Here is a 21,585-nt window from a genome sequence, read left to right as displayed (position 1 = left end):
GGCAAAACCTTACAGGAAGCTTTGATTGCAGGGGTAAAGTTCTGCTGCATGTATGCATCTTTCCAAATTAGAAAAAAGTTCACACATCGGGAATTATTTTGTTCTAAGAACAAAACATGAAAAGCAGAGGCTAGAGAATCTTATCTTGTGAAACAATGCTAGAGGACAGAGTTCCAGCTGCCTTTATCTGAAAGTGTTCCTCCTGGAATACTCCAAGGCTATTAATAGTGCTGCAGTCGTGGAAAAGCTGGTCAGTTCTGCTCAGGAGCGGTTGTTTTTTCAGTTGTTTAGACTAGTGCCAGTGAGCTAGCTGTTTGTGTCTGTATCACTGAAGGCTTCTAAGTTTTCTTAAAAGAATTTCCTGCCTAGATAAAGAAGTTCCCAAGAGAAGCGCATTGCTCTTAGAGTGGTTCTGTTGCTTAATAGAGATAAATAAAGAAGCTTTTAGCTTATATCAAGAGTGCTTATCAAAGCCTCTAGCATTTGCTTTCCTACAAAAAGGAAGTAGGGGTGTTTAATTATAGGGGTGTTTATTTAGATGCATAAAAAACTCTCCCACTCATGTTATTATACATTAAAGAAGACCAAGTGATTAGAGACACCCACTGAAGCACTAAATGCTTGGAACAGTGGCTGCTCTTCAGCCTGGTAAGGAAACATCCAAGCCTTGCTTCTGCTCCAAGCATTTCCACCTGTACTGTTTCTTAATCCCTGCAGAAACGAGGTGAACTGCTGCAGGGGTGCTTAGTTTATGAGTTCCTGAGAGGAAGGGCTAGAAGATGAGGCTGCTGCCCAGATTGGGTTTCAGTGCTGTTTCCTCACATTCACACTTTGTCTAGAGCTGGTAAGTTTTACAGCTTCTAATACACCGAGCCTCATTCCTCAGACTTAGCTGTGACATTTAAATACAGCACTTCCATCCTGGGTCACCCGTGAGGCCAGTCACTCTTATCAAAGCAGACTGATCCTCCCCACCCTTGGACTAATTGAAGTTTTCTGCATCTCAAGTCAAACCCCGGTTCCATCTTACCCACAAGAACAGTGCTAAAAATTAATATTCTGACATAATTTAGTACAAGAGCAATTGATACAGAGAGCTGGTAGAATCAACTTTATTTACAGAATGTTACTGGGAAAGTGTCAAGTTAAAAAAGTATGAAAACAATCTTACAAGGACAAGCTGGTGATTGCATGTTTTACAGGAATTGTTTTGGGAACAACCACTAGAAGAATGGGTGACCTCCAACAGCTTCCACATTGGAGATTGCAGCTTGCTATTTCCATACAACACTGTCTCTGCTGGACTGAAACAAACCCACCACAGCACACTGCCAAGGGTTATAAAATACAGACAAGTGATTTTTTTTTTTTTTCCTGCTGCTGGTTTTGCTTTCAGTGAGACCTAAGAAAGAGCAAGTCTGTGAGAGTTCTGGTTTTACTTTCACCTCTTAAAAGAGCACAATGGCCTAAGCTAGGTAGGACATGACAGCAGTACTAGACTCAACACAAGTGAGGGAGTGAAAGTGAGGAACCATGCACAAGGATGGAAGAGAACATTTAACTGTTCAGGGAAGTGAAACAGGCTTAAAAGGAACATAGTATTTTAAAAACCAAATATACACAGTAAGATCACAAAACTACCCCATCCTCCCCCTTTCAAGCCACAGAACAAGACTCCAAAGGCAAGTTTCACAGTAATGGCATCACCAGATGCACACTAGATTGAGGACAGTTCTTGGGACTCCCTTCCATGAACAGCACTGAAGGCAGTACAGAATATCCTCAGCTGTGACTGAGGAGTTGAAGGGTGAGGATTCCAAGGCTCCATTTTGATGACCTTTAGTAACTGGCTTGAAAGATTAAAACAAGGAAAATACTGCAGCTAAATAAGGACCAGCACCAGCCCTCTTGAAAGAGCAACAACCAGTAGGTACCTACAGACTGAGGATCTGGCTTTATCATGACTGCACCAGGTTCCATCCTCAAGGCTTTCGAAGACTAAACAATTCTCATTTGGTGGCAAGAGTCACAGGGAATCAGACCTTTGTTACATAGACAGCAAGATGTGGGCTTTTACTTTGACACTTTAGCTACACTGAGTGCACAGTACGTGACAGAAAAATGTGAGAGGGAGACCTAGAGGAGATGAGCAGCAAGAAAAGGCAAAGCAACTTCATCCTGTTCACTCACACTTAGGATATGCAACTTTAATCTTAAAGAAAGTCCCACACGTACAATGGAGAAAGGTCCAAACCATAGGCACAACTAAAGCTCAACTGTTATCAGCTACTCTTATGTACAGCTGTATAGATTCAAAAAGGCTATTCTAGGTGTGTATGTACAAAAGATTGTTTATACACAAGTCTGTACAGAAGGGTCTATACATGTAGTTTTCTGCAGAAGGAATCCATAGCTGCTACCTCTACACTAGAGAATATCAGCACTTCATTCACATATCTTACAAAAACAAACAAAAAAAATAGACACTTCCAGGATTAAACTGGCTTTGTCGTGCATCTAAATTTCTTCAGGCTTCACTATCCAAGCCATAATGGATCCTTTAGTCTTGATGCAGACATGAGACCAGGACAGGTGCCATGTGCTTTAGTCTCTCAAAAGGAAATTCTGCACAGGAGTGCTAAAAATAAAAGCCCCAAAAAACCAAACAGAGGTGAAGTCCTGACTATGGACATTCTCATCCAGTCTAAAGAATCGCAAGTGTTCCACCCAGTGGTCACTGTTCACTGCCGGAATTCCAGTTCATCTACGCTGATGACTTTGGATGGCATGGATGGAAGAGGCTGCTGCAAGACATCTGAACCAAACCATTTTGCAAGGCCAATGGGAGAGCCACTTCTCTGGCTGGGGCGATGGTCGAGCTGTGTGTGCCCGTGAGATAATCCAGTCCGAGGCAGCACATTTTGAGGGGCTGTTTGTGCACCAGCAGGTGATCCCTGTGCTCCAGAGCCTGTGAAATGTAAAGCTATTAGAGGTGGAATAATAGCCAGCACAGATTTGCCCTCGAGCTATCACCTGATAAGGCATGTGAGCTGAATGTGGCTTTTATTCATTCTATGAGCCCCAGGAAGTCCAGGCACCACGTGTTTATTTTCATTAGTACTCCCATGAATGGCCTGACACTGCCAGTTCCGGACACAGATGGGTTTGAAGGGAAGACCAGGATCAAATAGCATTTCCCTGGAGAAGGTGGGTGGCCCGAGGCCCAAGAAGGCTGAAAGCCTGCACATATGCTGCAAGAGTCAGATCTGTCAGTAGCAACACATGTTCTGAAACCAAACACTTCACTTGGACTTTGTTCTGGCATAACAGCTTGCACCGGCCCACACCACTTGAGACCCACACAAGGTTAGTGATCACGAATAACTAAGTTAAAGTAGCTTCCTGCTAGCACAGTGCACTCAACACCCCAGAAAGCAGCCTTCCAGAACTCACACTCCTACTACCTGCTCTAGCCTACCTGATCGTTGTAGCTGCTGTTGCATCATGGCGAGCTGCAAAGGTGTCCCCGAGCGTGGATTTAAGATGTGATGGCTTGCTGTTGGTAGTGGATAAAATGGCTGGCCAAGGATGGGAGCAGAAATTCCCTGCAAGTGAGACAGGTCCACTCCAGGAGGAAGCATACCTGTTGAACATGAGCAAGAAAACTTCTTACCTGATAAGCATAAGGAACTTAATGCAAAACAAAACATATGTGTTTAGATGAGCTGGAATTTATTGTCTGATTTTAAAAGTAAGTTCTGATATAATAAAGACTACAAGTTGTATCAGTTTGTGCTGCTCTTAACACAGTCTCAAAGAGAACATGCATGAACAGGCAAAAAAGTATGGATTACCTGCTTGCAGCAGAGGAAGATGTTGCGGATGGACCCCCTGTGCCATCATTCTCTGGACCAATCCTGGGTGCAGTTGATGAGCAGGTCGTACAAGTGGTACATGGGGAACAAGGGGTACTTGATGAACAGGACGAAGAAAAGGGCCTCCTGGTACTGGGGAGGCCATTGTAGGAGTCTTCCTACCAGCTGATTTGGGCCTGTAGTCTTGCTCTTTGGTGCAACGATTTGCTTGGGTAAGAGGTGTGGAACATGCAGAGCGTTGCAGTGCAGGTAGTTTGGTACCTAAGGTGGGCAAAGTTCCTTGATCTGCATTCTCCACAGAACTAGACAGTAGGTTATCTGTAGCTAGAATTGAATACAGCTATTACAGTCCACAGCTAGAGATTGCACCTAATGAAAATTAAAGCTAAATGATTGGATCTGATAGTTAGGTTCCAGAATTAGCTGAACTGTAGTCATATATATTTAATAGTAAGCATCTTTTTTCTGGATGCTTATGGTCAAATTATTTCAAAAAGAGTAAAGAGAAAGAATATGTTCCACAGGAATCCCTGTACAGAAACTTAAATTAGTTTAGAATCAACAGTGACTCCACTTTTAATTCTTATTTTTCCTTCTTAGGAATTTTGAACTGGCAGCACAGATGAATCAGTGCCAAAGGTGATAGGAGGTACAAGAGATCCACCCTAGACAAGATTGTAAGCTAGAGTAGTGCCAGAAATCTGGCCAAGGGTGGTTTTCCAGTTTAGCTGTGTTTGGGGGTTAACAGCAGCCTTCTACACCTGACATCTGCCTAGCAAGATTTGGAACACTAAAGCACTTCCAGAAGCTACTTCCACAGACCATCCAGATGAGTTAGACAAGGCCTGAAATACCCTGGCATCAGCTGCTACAGTGGAGGCATTTCAGTTGGACTGCTACCATGAACTGCAAGCTGCCTCTGCAGCTACCAGTGCTGAATGAAGCACAATGCCATGGCCACTGGCCACGTTCGTCTGAGTGGGTCAGGAAACTGGTGTTGAGCATTTCCTTATAACAGGCTCTTACATCAGTTTGGGGGGCAAAATGCTTCTCTGATCTGCTACACTTAATTGGTCTCAGTTTTGACTGTTCAGTTGTTTCAAGACAACTAAGCTTTCAATTACTGGTGTAGAGAGCTATGGAAGCATGATTGTCACTGTGCTTGTTCATCAAGAAAAGTTGCAAACAGTTATGGTCCAGCCCTCTTAGTGTTGCTCAGAAATTGATAGGAAATAGAGATTAAGCCCTAGCACTACTGGAAGAGTATCCCCTCCATAGCTCTGGCCCCTCCTCCCATAGGCTCCCTCCTCATCTCCACGGATCAGGAATGTCTAAAGGAAGCCTGGGTGTATTACATGCTGAGACAATCTGAGTCTATTACAAATCCCTTTTGTCTGTGGTATTTCAAAGCCATTACAATACCTTCATTTGGTCTCTGATTTTCATCTTTAACATCACTGATTTTCATTTTCCCAGAAACTGGATCCTCTTTGCTTTTCTCTTTGCTCTCGTACATCTTGCGAATCACCGAGGTAGGTGTGAAGGAAGGAGACAGCTGCAGAGAACACAGTAAGAAACAGTGCCTCACCCAGTGCTCATTATCCAGGCCACAATATCTCAGCTGTGGGAGAACACCAATTCTAGCACATCCTTTCCATTTAAAGCTCTTTTCAATCAGCTGCTGTGTGCCCATGATTTTACTTCACCTCATTTCATAGCTTTATTCTATAGTTTAAGCATTTCTCTTTAGCTTTTTTTTTTGCCAATCCAATATCAAAATCTGCAGCTGTTCTCAGTTAAATATACTTTAACAGGCTTGAAACAAAATAGCTGAGCTGTAGTGTAAGTTACAGCTGTTTCCTCTTTGCTATTGGTTCAGAAGAGCAACTCCATAGGAATTGCTATAGAGCTGCTTCATCTGCATTAACTCAGGGCTGATGTTCTGCAGAGAACGATTGCCTCATTTGGGTTTCCCCCATTCAGAGTTCCATAGCACCTGTGGAAGTCACACATTTGGAATATAAACCTGTATTACTTGTTGCATTTGGCAGGTGATGGTCTGTGTCAGTCCTGAGCTGCAAGTACTTGACTGATCATTTGGAAAATTTAGATCAAAACTGCATTCTACACAGTCATGAAGGCAGAGAGGCAACAGCTTGGCTTTGAGATTTTATTCATTTTCAAAGTGACCCTGAAGCACCTAGGCATTATTTCAACCCACAGACACTTAGGTCAAATGCTTCATATCAAAACACCAGTGTTCTCTAAAGCATCTCATGGCTTTCAGCACTTGTCTCCTTAAAATTTAAGCACCAAAATATGATGGCTTGAATTCTTATAATCACCCTCATTTGGCTTCAGAACATGAGGTCGAGGTAATGTTAATGGTATTTCTTCAGTTTTAGGTAAGACAGTGGTCAGAAAAGGCTCTTTTCTAACGTGAAGACATTCAGTTAAGCATGAAGGAAAACTCATTCCTGTATCACACAGCCACAGATAAAACATGAATGTGATTAAGTCGATGGCCTCCCTTTCTCCCACTGATTAGCACTGCTGCAACCTGGTAACTGCAGACACTTTGACACTTTGACAGCTCTCCCTACAACCAGTGAACAGCAGGTACTGACCATGCTCGTAATGGATGCTGCAGGGGCTGGAGAAGATGCATTCCCTCTGTGTCCCGGTGCAGGGGATTTAGTCATTCGCTGCTGCCTGTGAAGGGACAGGGAGTCAGAAGAAGCTCTGCTCTTGGCACAGAATCAAAGGCAGCACTGCCAAGAACCAACATAATCCTGAGTGACTAGTGCTAATATCCAGTGAAAGACAATACTCGCATTAAAAACCAGTTAACAGCACATCCCTTACACTTTGTAGTCAGGTGCTCACCTGTTTCTGTAGCCATCTCTGCTTTTGTCCATTTGTGGTTTACCAAAGCCATGCTGATAGAAATTTGCTGCATGTATGGCCAAGTCATGTGGGAGTGCCAGTCCCTCTAATGCAGCTTGCTGGATCTCCAGGGGACTCATCTGAGGTAGAGTTGGGAAAAAAACACACAAGTCAAAACCTGTATTTGGCTGGGTTTTTTTAAAATACTGAACACTGACTGCTATAGCTACTAAGGTCTTCACCAACATCTGCCCACCAACAATCTCCGTTTGATTAACAGGCAATAGAAGTTTAAAAAGATTTTGTACTTCAGGTGCTCTATGATGGGCCAAATTGCAATGAGGTTTTGAGACTGTATTAAATTAAACTTTGCATCCTCACACTCACAGTAAACTTAACAAAGCACAAACATCTGGGTGCAACAATTAAGTGTTTCCACAAGTTAGCTATAGACCACAGAAGACAAAGACATGCAAATACATTAAAGAAAGAGCTTGTCATCTAACCTGTGCAGCAACTGGGCTCATGGGCTTCCTTACACCTGGAAATGGATCACCAAGCAATTGCTGAGAACCTTGTCCAAAACCTGAAGAATATAAAGCAGTTGTATTTAAAAGTACTAACAGTTTCTTTCAATACATAGAATACATATCTCAAAGTAAAATAATGCTACGTGAATTAAGGATTCCTTGTGAAGACTCTCAGCTCACCCCTTAAATCTACATAGAGCTACATCTCTTCCTTGTCACAAAACTGGAGAGCTACAAAAGAGGCTCCTGGTAGTGTTTTGTAGTACAAATGACAAAGTACTCCTTGGAAGATATTTTTACACAGTAGCTGAGCACATTATTCCTCACCAGAACTCACTGTGAGGTCTGGATGATGAATTTAACATTAGAGACTAGTAAGTGAAAGGGCACTTAGCACTCAAAACACAGATACTGCCCGAGTTGCCCACCAAGTGCCAGGGAGTTTTTATAGTTCTGTAAAGCAGTCTTAAAAAATCTCAGGTAACAAAACCCCACTCTGCAGCCAGTCTCACCAATGGGTGACGATATTCTGTGGCGCAGGTAATCTGCAGAAGCAGCTCGTGCTGGGAACACGGGTGGGATGGGGGGAGAGGGGGCTCTCTGTGTCAGCAGGGACGCTGCAGGCTCCAAACCGCCTATCAGGCCACTTAAGACATTCGACGAAGCAGGTCTGGTAATGGGTGGACCAAGAAGTTCCTAAGAATAATGAAAGAATGAACATTCAAACTATGTCAAATTTACACAAACTAGCTCATTTTATTACACCACAGACTGCCCTATTTATAGCAACTTAGAAACAAAGGGGACTTGTGCAACCAGATACACCAATCCTGGTTTGCCCAGAATTCGGCACTCAGCAAGCTTTTCATTTTCAAGCTGTAATTACAGGAAGTAACATAAGACAAATTTTTAGGTAAACTGATCTAGTCCCTGGCTCTTTCTTTATAGTATCTTGTCTGACTGTTGATCCCATAATTGCCTTAAATGCCTTATTTTCAAATAATTTTTGTTTTCCCATTGGGGATATGCTTTTATGTACTTCTCTCCCCCCAGTAAGAATACCTGCAGAATATTCTTTGACAGAGGCTGGCCTGACATCTCTGGAGGTGACATTAAGTGGCTTTCAAGGCTCTGCTAAGAAAATGAAAACATTGTAAATTAGACATAGATGCAACCAAGCTCATTAAGAGACTATCTACATTTGTTTCAGTGACAGAAATAATTTAATCTGTTGTGTTAGAACAGTAGTTTATGCAGCAGCCAAATAAAATTCCAGCAAAGTTAAGAGCTGAGCTGGCTCACAGATTTCCCTTAAGAAAAATGCCTGTACTAGATTGCATACAGGTATTTCACCGTCCCTCATTTAAGTTTGGGCAAATATATGAATTTATGGACTACTGAGCCATTGGTTAACTGAAAATGTGTAAAAGCTAAAAAGTGTTTGTACAATAAAGAAATTATTTAAGACATTCTTCTGAGCATCAAAATTGCACATTAATGTAAAGAGACATCCAGAAGCAAAAGTATTGAGTTAAGTCTGAGATCAATCTGCAAATTCTTCCCAGGGCAAATTCACATTCTTCACTATCTTTTAGTAAAGTGGGATGAGTCTACAAGCCCTTGGGCATAGTTTGGCAGGAAAACCACATGCTTTAGACCTACTCCGATGTTAGAAGTATCTTCTGGTGCCAGAAATATTTACTGACAGCTTCTGGGTCAAGCATACTGCTTAGGCAGTTAGTGGCAGGATGAAATTTCATCCTACAATCCCTCGCAGTCTAAACCTCACTATCGTCTGTTGTTCAATATTAATCTTCCAGCTAACAAGTACTCACTTCAGTTTCACCTTAGTACAAGTGCTGTTAAAAGTCAAGTGCAAAATAACACATTATTCACTGAGGTACCTCTACCAAACAAAGGTCACTAAAAACATCTGGGCTTCAGGTAAGAGCTGGCTGTTACCCCCTGTATACACAGGCCACCAGAGCCACTGGCTGCACTTACATTGACTTTGGGCTGTGAAGGCAGAGTCCCGCTTGCCTTCATGCTGCTGACAAGTTTGTTAAACGCAGTCATATCCCCATCCTTCTTCATCTGCCTGGAGCCACTGACATTCAGAGCTTCTTCCATTTGCTCAGCCATAAAGGGAGTGGCAATTTTCCCCTCCTGATCCACTTTCAGACCTTTCAGCCCAGCTTCAACTTCCTCCACTGAAAGTACAACTCCTGAATGTGCTGAGAAATATAGGAGAAATACTGGTAAACCACAGTTCTGTTCTCAAGTGGGCTAATAATTCTTGTGCAGGTGTTGAATAGAAGTTCTTTGAAAACTAGGGACAGCCAAAAACATTCTTTGATACTGATATCAGCTGTCAAACCATGACTGATCTGGGTTTAGACTGACATTCTAATATATCCAAATTCAGAGAACTGACATGCACAACTACTGCCACATAAGACTCCACAAGACCCTGTTTAGGCTTCAGCTACTAAATTCTCACTCTTTCATTTATCCTGCAAGAAATGCTGTTATTACATTTTACAGCTTTGCCTGCTTTCAACAGAGACAATTCACATGACAATTGAGTTGGTTTCTTTTCTCGATTAAAAAAAGTTTCATTTATCTTGTAGTCCAGGAGACCAGATGGTTTTACAGCCACAGTGCAAGCCATGCCACATTTCTGAAGCTATCATAAGCAGAAAGAATACATACCTGGAAAATCTAGATACTTTAAAGACTCAGTTACACACTTAAGCTCAGTGTGTATAAAGTTTGAAGTAGACTTTTTGCTCAGAAATTAAAGCCTCTTATAGAAAGATTTCACTGGCATGACCAGCACAAGGTACAGTGCTCTTAGCAGTACTTTTTCTGTATATGCATATATATATACATATATAAACACCTACTGGTGCCTGACATCAAGGCTAAACATGCTTTATGGACCAGCTAACACACATCACAAGGCATGACACCTTAAAAGAAAAGGAAGAAGAGACAGAAGCATGCCATGGATTGCAGATATTGGACCAAAGAAATAAGATTTACTGGAAATTTGGGCAAGGAGGTGGAGAAAAGAAACAATGATGCAGACATGCAGCACAGAACATGAGTAAATATGATGCTGGTGGAGAGGAATTGATCAGAAAACTCCACAACACTTGAAGAGCTGTACAGCATTTTGTGGGAATGCAGAGCCCCACATCAGGCACTTCTGAGTAAATGGAAGCCTCCCCACAGATTTTTGTTCCTTCATCCTTGGTTTGTGAGGATCAAAGTTGAAAAAGTTTTTAGTAGGAAAGTCATAAGCAGAACAGAAATAGAACTACAAGTCTTTTTAAAATGAAATTAAGGAAGCTCTCCACATGTTAGCCAACACTCCCTACTCCCAGACTGGATGCTTAAGAATATATGCAGTGCTTAGATGCTTTCCTTCCTAGCTGCTTCACACTAATCACTTTTTCTTCAGTCCAGTTTACATGGCAATACATGCTGCTTGCCAAAGAAAAATCAATTTGGAATTAGACCTCAAGATTTCACAGAATACATGCATTTTGTACACTCCATGCATGCTATGGGCCCAGACATGCAAATCCCTATGCTGGAGGCACCCTTGAAAAAAAAACTAAAAAAAAAATCCCATTCTCAAGGCACTGTACAACTTCTTAGATACTGACACTTAATGGATCAATGTGATCCATTACAGACACTGTCAAGGATGACTGACACTGCCAGTTTTTGGTAAAGCCAGAGTTTAAATGCCACAGTTTCAGAGCCTGACATTACCAGTCACCAGTATGAAAAAGCTGCAAATGCCATACACAAAGCTGGAAACTCAGATCAAGACTTGCATCATCTTATAATTGTCTCTGGCCACTAAAGCAGTCAGATAAAGTGATGTCATCCTGTGATTAGGATGAAAAGAGTCAGTGATGATATTGACACAATTGAGAGCTGCTGAATACTGAGTTTTCAGTGCTGTCAGTAAATCTGTAACACTGCCTGCTCCTGGATTTGGGCAATTGAGGTCTCCAGAATACCAAGCCTCTTGCTGGGAGATACTGCATCACAAGAACTTGACAATAGCTGAAGAGGCACTTACTGCTCTCTCTAAGCTTTTCCTTGTTGGCTGAAAGACTTGAGAGAAGAGGTTTTAAGTCCACTTTGGCTTTCTGTAGCATTTCTAGGATGTCCACTTTGTTTTCAGAGTGGTCTTCCAATGGAATGGGAGCAAAGTAGTTTCCAGAGTTCTGGCCAGGGGAGAGAATGGCTTGCTCTAGACCTGAAACAGCAAAACCAGGAGCACTGCGACATCAGTTTACCAACCCAATGGCTCAAGATGAACATTCACTGGCAACCAACTGCAGCATGTCACTGCCAAGTTATGCCTCACACCCCTTGCCCAAGATCAGCTGGAAAGTCATCAGGAAGCACTGACAAGAATATTTATTAAAAAAGAACTTACAGTTGCTTACTCTAAGAGCTTCCAAAAGAATGCCAAGTGCTTAAACTGTGGGAGAATTCACTGTCCTGAAGCCTTATCTGCCATCTTCTTATTGAATGAGTACAAAAGAATGTGGAAGGAGGCTACCTGACCCTTCACTGTCCTGCAGCCTTACCTGCTAGCCTCTCCAGTTCCTCATGAGGGGTAGATCTCAAGCTGCTTGACCGACTTCCAGAACGACTGGGATTAGAAAACCACCTGCTGAACCTGCTGGCAGACACTGAACCTTCCCCCAGCACATCCTCTATCATCTAAGGGAGGGAAAAAAGAAAAAATCTTAACATAAGCAAGATCAGCAACATCTCTGAGAAGCTTTACTGTGCAAGCAAGATTCCTCTGCTACAGACAACTAGCTGCTGCTCCCAGAGTTTCAAAGCTTTGATGTGGTTTTTTCCTGCAGTTAACATAACCCAGCATACATCCCTAACTGACACCAAATATTTACTCATAGTAAAACTGTAACTGAAAAAGCACAGTCAGAGCACCCAAAGACCATTACCTCACCATTTTAAAGTGGAAGTGTCAAAAGAACCCCAAGCATTTAAAAACCAGTGCACTATAAAAATATAACTCAAACTAAAGCTTCTCCTATCCTGCAAGACAGCACCCAGTTAAAGCCTGGCTCAACAGGCACAGATGCAGTTTCAGGCAGCATGTTTTCTTTTAGACAAAAAGAAGAGCAGCTTCTTCCTCTCAGAGAAATTGGTTTATTTCTGAAACAAGGAGCACTCAACACTCTTTACAACAGAGAATAAAAATAGTACTGCTCCATTTGGTTTGGATTGTTTAACTCTAACATATTAGAAGAATTAAGACAAGAAATTTACAAACCTATGATAACACTTGCCACAGACATATCACCAGTACAAAGAAACTCACTTTTATGACAAATTATGACAGCTGCCCATCTGCTTCATCAGCAGGTTTTTTCACTTGGGAACTTCATGCTTTTAAAAGGAGTCACCACCTTGCACATATGCTGAAAATCAGATTATCAAGCCTAAAGAAACCATTTACAACTTCTACAGTGAGAATGAACTCTCCTCCATGTACTTGTCAAATCACTGGCACCATATGATGACTCTTTTCTAATGCAAGCAGTTTGTCCACATTAAAGATTAGGTCAGAAGTCCGTTTGTTTTTAAACCTCAACATTTCTAAACCATGTCAGGTCTGTTTGTTTGCAGTCAGAACACAATTTTTGACTTTTGACTGAATTGGTAGGCTGTGTTTATTCAACACAGGAGAAATACCTCTAAAAAATTAACCTCTTAAAGGTTTAAGTAATAAAGATTCAAGCCCTTTCAGACACACATCCTTTCAGGCACTAGTGTCTCCAGGCTCACTGCCTGCCAGAAAATCTGCACAGGAGATCTGTTTGCTGCATTTCCCAGACTTAGAAAAGGCTGTCTTCAGCTAGACTAAATTTGTACAGTGAATCTTCTCTGAACATATCTTTAATAATTCCAAAGAAGATCCATTCAAAATGTCAATTTTGAGCTTCAAGTAATGACCAAAAGAAAGGAAAAACAGTGAGCTAGTCTGCCTCAAACATTACTTTGGAGATGGAGCCAGTCCCAGGGATAACACCTTGGCAGAAACATCCTAACACTCCAAAGCTAAATCTCTGCAAATTCATCTTAAACTTACACACTTCATAAAGGATCTTCCAGAAAGCAAAAAGTATTAGCTTTCACAGAATGCAGCTGCAGCAAAAATGCTTCTCATGAATACACCCAGTCTTAAAACCCAGAAAACTCACTGAAGCCAGGCCAGGAACACTTTTATCCAAGTTAAAGAACTCATTGAAGTCAAACTCTCCTGGAGCTGGTTCTTGTAAAACAGCTTCTCTAGGAACTTCTTGATCTGCTGGAGTTTCATTGGCAAGGACAGCTTGCACTTCATCCTCTTCTGCCACTCCACCATTGCATTCTATGCCTTAAAAAGAAAACCAAGTGACGCTGAACCACTGAACTTGACTATTTCCTGTGGGAGCACTGCCTGACAGCCAATGCACTCGCCCAGGGATTAGAAGCACAGGCACAAAAAAACCCAGCCCCCAACTGATACCTCATCAGTTCCACTCCACTGGCTCCTGCAAGAGAAAACAGCACCACTACAACTCCTAGCACACAGCTTCTAGTCTGGTAAGGCTATCTAGCTCAAAAAAAAAAAAAAAAGAATTGCAATTGAACTGTGCACAAATACTGCATATCCTGATCAGCCTGGGCTGTTATGCCACACCAAGCATATACAGCTGTTGCAGAAAGTCAACAGCTGCTCCTGTTTTTCCATCAAGAATCCTTTGGCAGCTCCTGCCTTCTTGACATGGGTTCTTAATAGCCAACATATGACAAATACTGCTTCTCCTCCTTCACCAAGAGCAAGGCACTTCTCACTTTAAAGACTTCTCAGCAAGCTTGCACAGGGCATTGCAAAAAAGTTGTGACATGGCTACAAACTCCTGTGCTTGGAACCGCACTACGATCCAGTCACGTGTCCACCTGCAGAATTTCTAGCATTAAAAAGTCATCTCTCTTGCCATACTGCAACTTGGTTTTTTTTGTAATCATCCAATGACTGCACACAAATTCAAGTTTCCTAATTCAGTTTAAAGCTATGGTACTGGAAGATGTATGCCCACATCAGTGTTCCTAATGTTAGTATTACCATAAGGAAAAAAACTATTTCAAGTATCTCAGAGCATTAGCTTAATTTAAACAGAGCCTTCAGCACCCAGCAGGATATAGAAATGAACAAGACCTCTAGAATAACCTATCAACTTCTGATATCATTCAGCATCCATACAAGGTTTTTTCCCAGCCTCTCAATCTCACCTCTCTTTGGAAAAAAAACCAGTAATTTATCACCTAATTGATCTTTCAGATTAGTAATACCATTACAGGCTTTACACCTTGTGCTTCAGGATGACCAAAAGCTATGCAAGCTTAAGATAAAGGCTTTCATCTACACTTGTCTGGATGTGTAACAGTCACCTCCCAGCAATCTGCCCCACTAGCAAACAAGCAGAGCACTGGTGAGATTTGCCCTTACCTTCTTTCAGTGAGGCTGTGCGTCGCCTCGTACGTTTTCTCCCTTTGTGATCTTCCTCCAGAATTTTATCATCAAAGCCTGTCAGCTCAATGGTTTCAGACTGACTTGTAGGCCCAGCAGAGAACCACTCAGGCTCCTCTTCAGTGTAGGAATCATTCCTTCTTCGCTCCCCAAAGACACGTTTGCTGTCACCAAATTCCCTCTGAAGGGGGATGTTAAAAACATTAGCCTTAATAAAATACTGCTTCCTTCCCAACTCCCAGCTTTCATACCACTTCTGGGTATTTTTAAATGTGCATGCAACCTCCCTGTATGCTATGTAAGCTTTTAAATTTTAAGCTTCACAGCTGAATTTCTGCTTCATTACACCAAAAGCTATTGATCTGCAAGTGCTTTCATAAACTCAGTTTTTCAGCTTTTCAGCCTGAGAGTTAGCAGTTCTTTTTTGTTGTTGTTGTTTTAATAAGCATAAAAAAAAGCCTGAAAGCATGGCAAGTTCCTATTTGCTGAGGTTAAAGACAATGCTTGCTGACAACTGCCAGGTCAAGAACTACAAATGAACTATTAGACTTTTGAACCTCGTGCTAGTAAAAGTCAGCCACAGGCAGGGTTTGCCTGATAAACAGCATTACATACATCCCTGTGAGCTCTCTGAAGGAAGGTATCTAGGTTTTGAAATACCAAGTGCTCACCCTTCACACCCTAAGAATAAAGGGCCTGCTTGCACAGAACACTCAGCTGCTGCATGCAGCTCACCTGCCCCAGGTGCTTTTAGTGCCCAGGTGTCCAAACCCCCCAATTTAACACGAGTCAGGAAAAGAAGGAACAAACCCTGAAGCGTTTATCTTTGTAGTCCCTGTCACGATCCCGGTCTCTTGCATCCCTGGAGTCCCCGCCCCGATGGTCTTTGTCGAAGTTCCTCGAGGAGATGATCCTGCCACTGCCAATCCTGCGGCCGCCGATGACGCGGACACCGTCGCTGTCCTTTTCCAGGGGGCTCCCTGCCCGACGGGAGCTGACGGATGCGGTCACATGACAGCCACCCCCAAAGCTTCGCCTCTGGGGACTCAGGACTACGTCCAAGTCATCTTCTTTCACTCGCTCTCTTGGATCTGCAAGTCAAAGACCACACAAAAAGCACTCAATTTAATGTATTAGTAAAGACAAGCGAATTGTGCGTACGGCACCCCTCTGCTCCATTGCCTTACTATCCCAAGGCTTTTAAAGGAAAATGCTCATGATTTATTTCTGTGAAGCTGATCTAGCTGAGACCACAGGAAGTGCAAACAAAAAACTTACAGCTGGGTATTGAGGAATTACTGTGATCTCCTAGAAGTACCTGCTTTCCCACTCTTAGACCTTCTAAGTGCACAGCTTTGAGTTGCAGGGAAATTGTCTCAGCACTTGCATTTTATATATGTATTCACTATTACATGGCAAGAATAGCAGGATATAACTGACAGTTGCACAGGTTTGTTCATGGGTAACAGTCAGAAAACCCACTATGGTCTAGCTGGAACTACCAAGATTTCTTTGACACTTATCCTGTGCAGTCAAACAATTTCCAGAGACATTGTGTGGTCCCCTTTGTGTTATCTCCACAGAAAGGTTTTGCCAACAGCCCAGGTTCAGTTTTGAGCAATGTGCTGTAGAACACTCACCTACTATCCTGCGCATAAGAGAAGTACGATCTGAATCCAAATCTTTTTTAAAGCTTTCCACAGGTGAAGTTCTTCCTGAAGTTGGATATAAAGATGCATGCCACTTCTCTGGATCCCAGACACCATCACTAGGAAAATAAAATTGCAGGATTGTTTGCTACCTTGTAGTCTAATAAATACTTCATAATGCTGCTGCTGGAAACCTAGAATTCACTGGTTAGCGACCAGAACAAGTGAATTATCCTTCATACCCAACTTTTAAATCTGCTGTACTATGGTTTATTACTTCACACATAGTATTTGGATCTTTTCTGTAACAGGAAGGAAGTACAATACTCAGTACCAGATTTTAAAAGACTAGTTGTTGTTGAGGCTTGCCTGGTACACTGAAAAACAGCTCAAGTTCTTAAGCATTTGGGTAATTTTACCTCAATCTCACACTTCCACAATAAAGTCATCTGAATAGTAAAGAAACTGCTGCTTAATAAACTTACAAACACCAGCCAAGAACACTCACCACAATTTTTTAGTGAGGTACAGTGACAACATGGGAGAGAAATCCACTAAGCAAGGCAGCTTGTTACAGCCTGATCCAGTCTGTGCTACACACCCATGTATGTTCTTGGTACTTTTTCCTGCAAGTCTGTAAGACTTGTGTTGTGTGAAGTTATGAGATCCAGCAGAAAATAATCTCTGTTCAAAGAACAAAATCCTTGGCAAGAGCATTGAGCCTTTCCTAGCAGATTAGTACTTCTGAAAACTGGACTCTGTAGCAGTCTGAACTTTGTGGCACACACACCTCCCACCAACACAAGAGCACTTCTTAGCTAACTGTTTTTACCATTTAAACTTCTACTTTGAAAGAAATGTATATACCCTTTGTATAATCAAGAAAATACCTGTCATATTTTTCAGAAAGACAAGAAGGTCTTTTTTTAGAGTAGGGACGCTCTTTAATATCCAGCAGCTCCTCCTAGAAAAAAAAAATTAAAAAAAAAAAATCAAGGCATGAGTTTCAATTCACACCCAGACAAGATTTAAGTGACTCAAACCATCTATTCCAGACTGCCTGTACAATTTAGTGTTTTAATCTGACAGCCCAGGTTTCCCAATATGTTGTTTCCTATCCTGTGAAATACAGCACTGAAAGTTTATATTTCAGTTGGTCTACCAGTGGCCACTGACCAAACACTTATTCAAAGCACTAAGCCTTAGTTGGCCAGGTTCAGTTTCTCATGAACACTCCAAGGCTGCTCACACCATAAATGTTTATGTATCCACTTCCCTGGAGAGTTCAGCTTAAAAGCAACACAGGCATCATGGACACCAAAGCTGGTGAATTCTCAAGAAGGAATCAAAATTGCTGTGGTTAATGCTATATAAGGTTCAGCAGGTAAAAAAAGCATTAGCACAATTTCAGTTACTGGTGTAGATCTGGGAATTCTAGACAAGCTTCCCATTTCTAACCATCACCAACCAACTCTAAGATATCATAATATGTGTTATACAATTACCCATTCCACCCAACACCAAATCAATGCTGAGTAACTTATTTTCCCACTTTCTACCAGCTTTGAACAGCCCTTAGCTTACCACTGCACACCCTGAGCAGTCAGTCACTCAGCTGGCAACCAGTGCAGTCTCACTGCAGTTTGCTCCGTTCAGAAAGCATTATCAATGGTGTGACCATCAGTGCTTCAAATCAACACTAACCCTGCTGCAGTTAAGATGCACATTTCTAGTTACACTTACTCATTCTCCCAAGATCCCCTTTCTTCAATCTGCCTCACTCCCAACTGTACTGAATTGATTCAGAACTGTGCAGGGATCAGGGGGCAGCTGGAAGGATAAAGAAATCCTAACAGCAGACACCACACATCAGCCAAACTGAAAGAAATCTCTTTACTCTTTCCCCCTAAAAATACCATATCCTTCAGAACTTTCACATCATTCTTCCCACATGATTAAAATCAGTTCCTTAACTATGTGAGTTTGACACCTGCTCTAGATGGCAATTTGGTAGCCAGATAAAACCTTAACATCCCCCCACCCCAACCCAGGCATCACCCTGTATCAGAGCTCAGCAAAAAGAGTGCCACTAAAGGGAGCCTGGCCTCCCTGCCCACAGCTTCCCAAAATAAACCTCAATCTGTGAGGAACATCGGTGCTGTAATAGTATCAGAGCCTGATGCAGATACTACAAGCATTAACAGCCCTGTCCATCACCAGACTGGAATGGGTTGTTCTGCTGGCCACAAGAGGGAGTCCACAGCCCTCATTCACATCCTATCACAATTCTTCCACTCAAGTGAGGAAAATTTGAATTGTTTCTTGCCTTTCACTCACTAGCTGTGTGCCCTTGGGAGAACAGCTTCCCAAGAACCAGAAAAGACACAGCTTAAACTGTAGAGCACTCCTGTAACAGAGGAGATACATGCTGGCACTTCCACCTGTGGGGTTTTCTGTTTAATTCACATACATTCTAAGCAGGCAAGGGGAAAAGTGTGCTTAGCTGTTATCATACAGTTTTAAGCAGACAGCTTAGAATTACTCAGAGAATGAGCCAGATGTTTTCCTAGTGGTAGTAAGTGAATATAAACCATTAAAGGAAATCACTTCTCTTTCTAAATCAGCAGCACATACCCCAAAACAGTGTTCCCTCAATCCCTCATTAGCAGGAAACTGGAACACACGAAAATGCCCAACAATGCTGATTACCTCACCACCTTAAAATATTTGAGCTGTTACAAGCAGAGAAACCATATGATGCAAAGTATTTTAACACAGATTGACTTCTGGTATTTCTTGATTCAGGCTCCTTGGAAACCAACTGATAAACAAGACTAGGCACCTTCTGGCACTAGTTCTGCAACTTTATCCTGGTCAGAAACCATAGGTACTGAATTAACTGAAGCCACAAAGGCACTGCTTTCAGTCAACAGCCACCACCAGCATGGGCTGAACACTGCCCTTAAAACAGAGCAGAAACTGAAGCTGAGTTCAGCTACTACACTAGAGGACTTAGGCAAGACTGAAAGAGAATAGAGACCACTTTTTCAGCAGGGCAGCTTTAAAAACAGCTCCTCTCTTTCACTTAGCAGTTGACTGACTAATTAGGTCTGAATAACAGTATACTTTGCATCTTCAAAAGTTAAGAGCACAACTTTTCTAAGAAGTTGAGAGATTTAGAAAGCTGTACTAGTCCCAAGAAGTTTTGCCAATTCTGAAGTACGTGGTTTATTGTTGATGTCTACTTAAAATAAGCCAGAGCTCTACTATCTCAAAAGAACATAGCCACAATGATAACTTATTTTTCCTTTAAAAAACAACCTACTATAAAGCCAACAGCTCTGAATTCCTCAAGAAAGATAACACAGTCATCAACAATAAACTATCTCTCCTGTTCCACACTTCAGGCCATTTGCTGCAAAGTATCTTAACAGCTTTTCACAAAGCAATGACCACCTGTTCCCACAGCTTGCAGCCATGGGAAAATCAACCACCACTACATACACTTCCCAAAGGCGTTTTTCAGCAGTGGTACCAAAACCCTAAACAAAATTTGAATCTTAAACCCTACAGCATATTAAGCTCACTTAGTACTGGAACAATCTTTTTTATTTGCAAGTTATTTGGCTCTTCTTCTTCCCCTCATACATATATTTCGGCATCCCAGTTAAACAAAAGCACCTGTGTTAACGTTTGAACACTAAGCATTGATTAGAGTCACAACTGTTTAGGCTTCCAGCAATCAAATATGAGCAACTCTAAGGTTCCAAAAGGCACCCAGTAAACATATGAGAGATCCTGATAAGATCTAGTGTGCTGCACCTTCCTAGGAAATGGCATCTACTGCAAGAAAACATTTTTGGTCAACTTCTCAAAATAACACTGTTGAAAACAGAACTACGAAGTGCTTGAGAAAGCTGGCAGAACAACATACTTCAGTCTCTACAACAACCTCTCAGCACACGCTGAGATATTAAAATAAGGTGGTGGGAATCAAAAGCATATCGAGGACAAGATTGCACAACTGCATCACATTTAACAAGCTGCTCATTTGATAGCACTTTGTAAATCCTAATCCAGGCAAAGGCTTTTCAGCTTTCACCTTACTGTTTCCCTCTCACTGGAGCCTCCACCTCCCACTCTACTCCTGTGACCAAGACTTCCACGCACAACTCGGAGACGAAAGGAGAGTGAGCTAACCTTTGTGTAACGATGTGGGTATTTAGTTGTAATTCTGTTCAGTTCCAGGAAAGCATCGCCATTTTCAGTTTCTGTTGCACCTCCTCTTTTATCCATGGTTACTTCAAAGCCTTTGACCGCGGAGCTAATTAAAACAAAACCAACCCATCAGATTTCAAGACGTACCTTTCCAGAGGGTGCATTTTCTTTCCAGCCTGAGTCAGTTTAGCACTTGGGCACAGGACAGCAGAGCCGCGCTCCCCAGCAGCGCCCGTCCCCTCCCAACCCTGCCCCTGCCCCCGGCTCGGCCAGGCGGCTCTCGCTGAAGGGTCCGAGCCGCTCCGGCAGCGCGGCCGGCCCTGCCCCGCGCTCCGGCGGCTCCGGCACCAGGAGTGTCGGTCTGCGGGCACGGCCGGGGCGCGTGGCCGCCGGGACTCGCACCCCCACACAGCCCGCGGGGCCCTGAGGGGCCGGGCGCCGCTCGCCCCGCGCCGCGGGGGCAGCGCGGCCCAGGCGCCGTCCCGAGGCGCCGGAGCCGGAGAAGGGAACGGCGGCAACGGGGCAGGTGACTCAGCGGATCCCCGCCCGGCCGCACTCACCGGCGGGTGTCCCGCGCCGCTCCGCTCCGCTCAAGGCCTCACCGCCGCCCGCGGCGTTTCCTGCTCCGGCCGCCGGCCCCACTTCTCCCTCGCCCGCCCCCGCTGAGGGGCCGCACGCGCCCCGGGCCGGCGCTGCCGCCGCCGCCACCGCCGCGCCCCCCTCCAGCCCCGACCGCCCCGCGCAGCCCCGCGCGCCGCCGCCGCTCCCGCTCCGCCCGGCGCCGCCTCCGCTCAGCCGCCGTAGCCGGGGCCTCGCGCCGCCCGCTCCGCACCCATTTAACGCCCCGCGCG

At 43.2% G+C, this 21,585-nt stretch overlaps 1 protein-coding gene across 5 annotated transcripts; it reads right to left on the bottom strand.

Moving 5' to 3' along the window:
- Positions 1–1,096: 1,096 nt before the first annotated feature.
- On the bottom strand, positions 1,097–21,500 carry EIF4ENIF1 (eukaryotic translation initiation factor 4E nuclear import factor 1). 5 transcript variants are annotated; one of them, XM_038152527.1, is made up of 19 exons: positions 21,295–21,498; positions 20,717–20,840; positions 17,407–17,480; positions 16,508–16,635; positions 15,678–15,958; positions 14,847–15,048; positions 13,555–13,730; positions 11,908–12,043; positions 11,391–11,570; positions 9,296–9,525; positions 8,354–8,425; positions 7,804–7,987; positions 7,268–7,347; positions 6,762–6,901; positions 6,503–6,587; positions 5,298–5,430; positions 3,855–4,199; positions 3,479–3,643; positions 1,097–2,968 (listed from the first exon to the last, which is right to left on the bottom strand). In XM_038152527.1, exons 2-19 carry the CDS (start codon positions 20,810–20,812, stop codon positions 2,742–2,744), a joined length of 2,934 nt encoding a protein of 977 aa, XP_038008455.1. In that variant the 5' UTR covers positions 20,813–20,840; positions 21,295–21,498; the 3' UTR covers positions 1,097–2,741. The 5 variants fall into 5 exon arrangements, with proteins under 5 accessions (XP_038008455.1, XP_038008457.1, XP_038008456.1 ...); XM_038152529.1 differs by having other exon boundaries at positions 3,855–4,136; XM_038152528.1 differs by having other exon boundaries at positions 8,354–8,422.
- Positions 21,501–21,585: the final 85 nt, after the last annotated feature.

This window comes from Motacilla alba, chromosome 15 (genome assembly GCF_015832195.1).
Source record: "Motacilla alba alba isolate MOTALB_02 chromosome 15, Motacilla_alba_V1.0_pri, whole genome shotgun sequence".
Lineage (NCBI taxonomy): Eukaryota > Metazoa > Chordata > Aves > Passeriformes > Motacillidae > Motacilla > Motacilla alba.
This window is presented reverse-complemented; position numbering and strand designations above follow the sequence as displayed.